Raw genomic sequence first — 8,488 nt, 5'->3', positions numbered from 1 at the left:
TTTGTTGATGGTGACCTACCTTGATATGAAAAATTAGCCTTGTGGTAGCATTGAATTGCAGAATGCCCAAATTTCCAACAAATTTGTCACTACATAGGTGAAGATGAAACTGTTGTAGGAGAGTGTCTTTGAAAGCAATCAAAAGCAATATGACCTCTTTTTTTGTAGATCTGACAAGTTGGCACATCATTACCATGCTCAAAGCATGTAGAAACATAAGGTTTTGTAGGTCCAAGAATATCAAGACTATTGTTGAAATTGTTCCCAGGGAACCTTGAATTCCCAAAATTATTCTTGCCTCTAGTTCTACCTCTAAAATTAAAGCCCCTATATCTTCCAGAGTTATAATTATTGCTAGCATTATTATACCCTCCAAAATTGTAGTTGTTTCCACCATTGTCAAACCCTCAAGAATTACCATTGGAATATGAAGGATTTCCAGTTTGATACTGAGATGATTGATTTTCATTTGTATTAGAGGACGCCTCTACAAGTAGCAACCCCTTTCCTTTGGAGTCATTTCCTTGAGCCAACATAGCAGTTATAAAAGAACTGGATAACTGAGAGTTTTCAAATGTAGCTTCCTCAGCAAGCAACTAAGCTTGAAAATCTTTTAGTGAAATAACATTGTCTCTTCCTTGAATCAATGTCATCACCATCAAATGGCACTCCAACAACATCCAAATGATCACGGGCATCCTTGACCCTTTGCAGATACTGAGAAACTGACTCAGTGTCCTTCTTAATGTTGTGAAGCTCAATTTTCAATTGGACGATACTAGCTTTTCTAACAGTAGAAAACCTATCTTTGAGATTCATCCACATTTCACTTGCATTGGTGCAGCCAATTATATAAGACATGCCAGTAACAGATAAAGTTGCAATGATAAGTTGCATTAAAGCACGATCATGCATTTTCCATATTTGATATGCTTCAGTTTCTACACCCTCAACATCAGAATTATTAATAAACCGAGTTGGTCATTTTTTAGAACAATCCACAAAGCCAAGAATTCCATGGCTTTCAAGAGGCAATTGTATTTGATAATGCCAAACTAGGTAATTTGTATCATCTACTTTTACAGTCACAGAAGTGGACACATTAGGAATCAAATTCGTGATTAGAGATTGCACAATTTGTAGCTATGTAGCAGTAACCATATCTTCTTAAATCTTGTAAGCAAAGAGAGAGCAGAAATTAGGGTTTTAAGAACTTTCTTGATTGATTTTGAAGAAGAGATTACTTTCAATTTCACAGAGAAGATTATCACAGAAGAAGAATGCACATACACATTTCATCAAACATCTGATGTGCAGGAATCAAGATTCGAAATAGACTGAATTGTCATACATTTTAGCAATCAAGAAGACGAATCGCATACCACAAGGTTACAGATGTGAACGCGGAAAGCAGAGAAGATCAGGATCGAAGGAAAAAAGCCATCGCCGACGAGGATACCATGTTGAAGTGAGCAATCTTGAGCTTGAAGATCATCAATGGTGTTTTAGAGAAAGAAACTGTAAATAGAGAGAGATCGAAGAGAATGAAAGAATACTTCACTGATATTATTGCTTAATTGTCTGAATGAATACAAGGATTCCCTATTTATACTAGTTACATTCCTTACACAATAAGTAAACTAACTCTTAACAAACTAACAACTTTATCAACTAATCTCTTGATAGATGGCATCTTCTTGACCATTGGACTGAGCTTGCCTTTCTATAGCTTTACAGTTCAAAGATGGTCCAACCATTCACCAATTCACAACCATGGCATTGCCTGACCATACATTGGAGTTGACCCTTCATTGCTAACTAAACGAGAATATGAGGATGCTGATGGTGATAGATACAGTAATGACATGCAGTGGCAAACCCATGATTTTAGCTTGGAAAGGGCCCAAAAAATTCAATCTAAAATGCTCTCCTAATCTTACAAAAAATACTTTGTCATGTGGTGAGCAATCAACTCCCGTTGTTTGGGTCTACTATTTGTCATCCTTATCATCCTCTTCCTCAAACCTAAAACCCAAGCCTCTTTAACCTTATTCCTCTCTCTTTCCTCTTCAAAGCTCACGAGCAGAGAATTGTTTGAACTCCATAGGAGCCACCAATCTCAAATCAAACCCAAAGAAAGAAATTAACTAAAATCCTTGAAAATCATAAGCATATCACTAACTTTTTTGTGTGAAAAAACAATTCAAGATGGCCTTGGGACCATCATGGTCCCTTCATGGCTCCGCCTCTGATGACAAGCAAGAAAGGCCAATTACGAGATATCAGGTTGCTGGCCGCCCAGTCCAAGGAAGAAGATTGGAGCAATGCTTGGTTTCGGTGCTGCAAATAGGACTCTCATGCTTTGCAATATCACCATCAAAGCGGATGCTGATGGATGTTGTTGTCAACAAAATGAAGGCAACTAGAGAATCACTAGTTTAAGAATAAATCGAACCAAACCGGAATCGGCCGTCCCCAGTCACAACAACATAGACCAATACCATATTTTGGTGCCTTTACCTCTGAAAACGTTTGGCAGAAATGATGTCGATGTCCATGCTAAGCCTTCATGTTTGTTACTGAAATAACGTCCCCACATGTAACGTCTCCAACGCAATTGTCAATGATGTTTATGGATCTTGTTTCCTTTGGCCTTATCATCACTTCTGCAATCACCTCATACACTCTTATATGCAGGGCGATCTCTAAGATTTCGGAAGGTTAGTGAAAAATTTATATAGGGGTTTTCTTTAAGAGAGTCTTTCAATTTTTTTTTTCTTAAAATATATTGATGGTAGAAAGCAATAATCAAAACTGAAACAAATTTTAGAATTCACGCTAATTATCAGCTTTCCAATAGCATTACATAATCAGTAAAGAAACCTTAAAAAATAACCATTACTAAATAAAGTACAACATTAAAGTTTTACTTAAAGATGATTCTTCGTACATTCTTTGTTGCAACATCATCAATTAAATTGTACTTGTAAAGGCAACTAAATTATATTTAAATTGATGGGTTGAATGCATTGGCATCTACTTGCAGATTCTGCACATCAGCTTGTTAGTCTTTAATGCTCTTGCGATAAAGGGCGTTTCAGCTCTCTGGTGGCAGTCGATCAGTGATTTCCAAGAAAGAAAATGTCAATGCAGTTCTCCTTGTTGCAAGCCAGGTGAGACATATGTACATCTATCCTCTCAAAACCTTGCACATTTCTTTTTCTTTCTAAAGTTTACTTTCTCTGACCACTATGAAATATGTTTGCCCTCCAACTGTTGAACTTGCCATCCTTGGTGACAACGTGACTTGGTTTGCGATCTCTTGTAGGCCAAAATGACATTAATTAGGATAATTATCAACTTTTGTTGCTGTAAGTAGCAACTTACTACAAAGAAGTATCAACTTTTGTTTTGCTTATCCACTTACTGATGTCCAGAATTTCAAGGTACGGTGATGTTCTTATAGTGGAAAAACTTATATTTCAATTGTATATTGTTGGAGGTTCTATTCCTATGTATTAAGATTATCTTGTTTTACATTACTATTGTTGTTGAATAGTGGTTCTTGGGCGGAGGAGGAGGTGGGGAGAAGTAGTGAAACACGAAGGATTTACGCAGGGAGAAAAGCACAAAAACAGAGAGGAAGAGAAAGGGAAAAACGATGGAAGAAAATGGAAGAGCCTTCGAGCACCTTCCCCACCAAAAAACGAAAAGGGAGGATGGAGAACCGTTGGAATCAGATTAACATGTCGACATCGCTTAGAAGCAAATGGACACGTGGGTACCAATAAGGGAAAAGAATGAGAAGGCTGAACAGCACAAACGAAACGCGTGGCCAGAAAGGGTAAATCCGCCACTTCGCTGTACAGAAACGGAAAAAATAAGAACTCCAAAGAGTAATTGGAGGACAATTTCGGTAGTTCACTGTTAATGAACAATGTTTTTATGTTGGGTTTTAGTATATGTATAATATCTCGATTCAAGAAGAAGAAGATTGTTAGGGTAAAATTGGCTATTCCTAAACAAAACGCCTAAGTCTGTAATCTTAGACTAGTGCTTGTTTTCAGTTGTAATTATTTTAGTTTAAGTTTGTCTCACGTGCTCTCAATCACAAAATGGCAAGTGTTTTCAAAGACATCCACTCAGGTAAATTTGGCATGCATATTCATATAGTCTAAGTTTGCATTCAATGGGCCATTTAGTTTAACTATGCTTTAGTTTAAGCCCATAATTTTAAGTCAGCTTAAAAAACCCTAGCATATATACACACATATAAATAGGGGTCCTAATTACTTGGTTTAGCACGGCTGTAGAGATTAGAAAGGTTTTTTTTAAGTTTTGGTGTTGCCGTCGCATTCCGATATTGCTGCATGTTTTGAAAGACAAACAAAAGAGTTTTTGTGTTGCTGCCTTTGCGTTTTCGTGAAAGTGAAAAGGATGCTGCTGCTATATGAGAATAAGGTTTTTTAGTCTTGGATTGCTGCTGCACTTTCATTGTTTAAGTCATATATATATATACTTGCTGCATGTTTTAGAATACATATATATTCTTATATATTGCTGCATGCTCGGAAGGTATGTATTGTAGTTTTCATTTGATGCAGCACCATGCACTGAATGCATCGTCATTCATATAACAGCAGAAAGTTTGTTTTCCATGTCGGTCAGCAGCCTGTGTTTTCAAAAGAAAAATCGTATTTTTCCCGTGAGGTTTATGGTAGAAAAAAATCAGTTTGTATCCACGTATTTTTTCTTTTAAAGAAAAATTTAGTTTTGTTCACTGGTTTTTCATTGTGCTTCAATTGAAATCAATTATGAAAATGTGCCTTGTGATTTTCATAATTGATTGATTTTCAAAATCATTTCATTTCATACATTCTGCATGATCGCGTTAGTATCTGCAAAGTTCGAGGCGACAGTGATTGACGGGCCGCGTTAGTGTCGTGCCACTTCCACTCGAAGGCTGAAGAGAGATCGAGTAGCAAAGTGCGGAGACAAAATTGCCTACTAGTATGCGTGTCTAGTTGATGAGTTTTGTAAGTCTTTCTGTACTCATTTCTCTTAGTGTTTGTCCTGGCTTGGGAGCCCGAGGATTTTCCCAGTGGTGGGTTTTGCCTCGTTAAATCCTACATCTTGTGTGCACATTTTATTTATCTTTATAATTGCATATGTGTAGGATAGTTTATATGTGATGTGAATGTGGAATTAATTTGAGAACTGAAAATTAAATTGAAAATTGAATTGGATTTTTAAATTGGAACCTATTCACCCCCTCTAGGTTAAACTAGTACCATCCTAGAACTTTCAATTGGCACCAGAGCAGGTCACTAAAAATACCTAGTGAGATCCGTGGGTAGTCTAGGATGAATCGTGCTATGGGTTCAGTTTCTCATCCACCACATTTTGATGGTGACAACTATGCTGCGTGGAAGTAAAAAATGAAATCGTTTTTATGGGCGCAAGATGACAAGGTGTGGCTTGCTGTTGAAGAAGGTTGGGAACCTCCAACGATTGAAGAAACTAAAGATAAAGGAGAATCCTCTGTGTCGATATCTAAGCTTAAGCCTAGGAAAGAATGGAGCAATGATGAGCGTAGCTCTAGCACTTTTAACCAAAGGGCTTTGAATTCTTTATTCACAGCCGTTTCGCCTGAACAATTCAATTACATAAGTAAGTGTACAACGGCGAAAGAAGCTTGGGACATTCTTGAAGTTACTCATGAGGGTAACTCAACTGTTAAAGAATCCAAACTTCAACATCTCATCACAAAATTCGAAAATATCACAATGTCTGATGATGAAAGTTTCTCTGACTTTTATGCTAAGCTTAGCGTAATTGTCAATGGCTGTCACAATCTTGGTGACAGTATTCCTGAGCATAGGATTGTGAAAAAGATCTTAAGATCACTTCCTATGAGGTTTCATGCTAAGAGGACAGCGATTGAGGAATCGAAAGATCTAAACACCTACAAGCTTGAGCAATTGATTGGGTCTCTGCAAACGTACGAGTTAGAGCTTCCTGATTCTAAGAAGATGAAAAGCATTGCTCTCAAAGCTGTTAAAGAAGAAGAAAGTGATGGCTCAATTGAAGACTTGTCCGAAGATGAATTGGTTGAATTAACCATGCAAATTAGAAGGCTTCTCAAGTCTCAAAATTCCAAGGGTCGTGAGCAACGAACCAACTCAGGTTCGAACTCAAAAAACTTTCGTTCTCTAGATGTCTCACATGACAAAACCTCTAGATCATCTAGAACTAGTGAACATAGGAGTTCTAACAATAGGATTCAGTGCCATGAGTGTCAAGGCTATGGACACATTGCTTATGAGTGTGCAAACACTATCAAGAGAAAAGAGAAAAAGAATAGGGCAATGAAGGTCACTTGGAGCGATAGTGATTCAGGGGATGCATCTACGTCGGAATCTGAGAAGGATACGATTGCGTTTATAGGAACTGTTGATGGATATGACACAGAAGGTTCATTTGTTGAAGAACCTGACTTGGAAGAAGTCTTGAGAAAATATTCTGATCTCTATGATATCAGTGTGCAAGTAAAAAAGGATAACTCTAACTTGAAGAAGAAACTTGCATTTGTTGAAAGTGAAAAGAAAGAAGCTGAAGTTGAGCATCAATCTCAGTTGGACAATGGAGAGAAACTGCGAGAGTCGCTGTTAGAGAAGATTCACATTCTACAAACCACAATTAACACTCTCTCGTCTGATAAGAAAGCTCTTGAGGACGAAGTGGTTGAGATGAGAAGAAAAGTTCATGAGTTGAGCATAGGTTCGGGGAAAATTGACAAGATGCTTAGCTATGGAAAAAGTTTTGGAGACAAAGGAGGTCTAGGATTCGAGTCTACAAAGACTGCAAGTTCTTCTTCTGTCACCAGATTTGTCAAAGCCTCTGATATTCCTAGTTTGAAAGTAGGTGACGATAAATGTTTAGGTCTTACTCCCGAAACATCTACAATCTTTGCACATGTGTCAAATCCTGTCAAGACTTCAATTAATCTTAACAAACCCAAACAATCTAGGAAGTTCATTCCTATATGTCATCTTTGTGGGATTCCTGGTCACATCCGGCCTAAGTGCAATAAGCTTAGAAAGAAAAATTCTTCTCAAGAAAAAGTTTCAAGGAACTTTGAAAAAGAAAATCTTAAGGAACAATTTGTGACTTATTTGAAAGAGATTAATCGGATTGCAAGAATTATATCTGTTCCAAGTACGGTAGTTCCAAAAGTAAGACAAGTTTGGAGAAGAAAAGAGAATCAAAGTGGTGTACTTGTCAATTTATCTCCACTTTCAAGTTGTTTATATTGACTAAGCTCTCTCTTTGCAAATGTTTTCATTAATGCATGCTTGCATGTTCATATAGCATAAATACTGCATTTTTTGTCTTTCTTCTTGTTAAAAAAAAAAAAAAAATTAAAAAAAAAATGTATGAGGAAAAATGGAAAAGTATGATTTCATATGAGTTCTAGCTTTGTTCACTTGATAACATGACCCTAGCATGATATGTTTGACTCTGTTGTGGACAATAGCCTCTTGTTGATAATATATCAATGTTAATGAGTTGAACATGTTTAACTTGAGTAAAACCCGCACCCATGTGAGCTTTTGTGCCTATATATAGTGTGTGCATTTTTCATACACTCTTATTTTTTTCATGTGTGTGATCTTATGTGTTTTGCTTCTTTAGAACTTGCTTTGAGACCTCTCAAAACTTTGTATCATATATTATTCTATTTTGGAGACGATAGTAGGCATTAGGACTTACCATCATTGCCATATATGGCAGTGCCTTATATGTTTTCCCCTAGTTAACCCTTTTGAGCCTATATGTAAGTCTTTTGTTCTTAAACCTACATTTTCCTTACCTAGCCTCTTACATTAAAAATTCCCTACCCTACTAAGAAGCTAGTAGAGTACGTTTTTCAAAGGAGAGAGTTCAATGTTATTTAAAAGTTGAAGATGCAAAATTTTGTGAAGAAAGCCAACAACACATGAAAAGCAAAAGAAGAAAAGAGGAAAAGAAGTCACTATGAATCATAAGTGAGCTGCCAGCATTATAAGAAATCAAGTGTGTTGGTCTAAATGAAGAGCAAGAATCATCTGAAATGAATTGTGCGGTTGTATGTCGTTCATGTCTTAAATCCAACCGGTCAATTGAGTGCTAAGTTACCTGGTTCGTTGTTGTATTTCTCTCTTGGTTTCATTTCCAACTACTCTATTAGTTTCTTAGACTTTGTGTTTCCTATATCCTTCATTTCTTTAACCGAGTACCTGAAGCCCCATTACAACCCTTCACAAAGACCTACTTGATCCAAATAAGGTAATTTTTGATGTGTGGAGATGAGATCAATCTGCAAGCCTATGGTAGAACATTCATGTAATGATCTTTTGAGCGTATACACTTACCCCCAAACACTTTGAATGAAAATTCGAGCGTATATCTTGTGAGTTTAAGGGTTAAAGTTAAGATGGTCCTGTAA

General features: G+C 36.9%; 1 protein-coding gene across 1 annotated transcript; it reads left to right on the top strand.

The window, feature by feature from the left end:
- The first annotated feature begins 5,438 nt into the window (after positions 1–5,438).
- Positions 5,439–7,316, top strand: LOC139195046 (uncharacterized). The gene has a single exon (XM_070820226.1). It carries the CDS (start codon positions 5,439–5,441, stop codon positions 7,314–7,316), a length of 1,878 nt encoding a protein of 625 aa, XP_070676327.1.
- The last annotated feature ends 1,172 nt before the right edge of the window (positions 7,317–8,488 follow it).

This window comes from Malus domestica, chromosome 04 (assembly GCF_042453785.1).
Source record: "Malus domestica chromosome 04, GDT2T_hap1".
Classification (NCBI taxonomy): Eukaryota; Viridiplantae; Streptophyta; class Magnoliopsida; order Rosales; family Rosaceae; genus Malus; species Malus domestica.
This window is presented reverse-complemented; position numbering and strand designations above follow the sequence as displayed.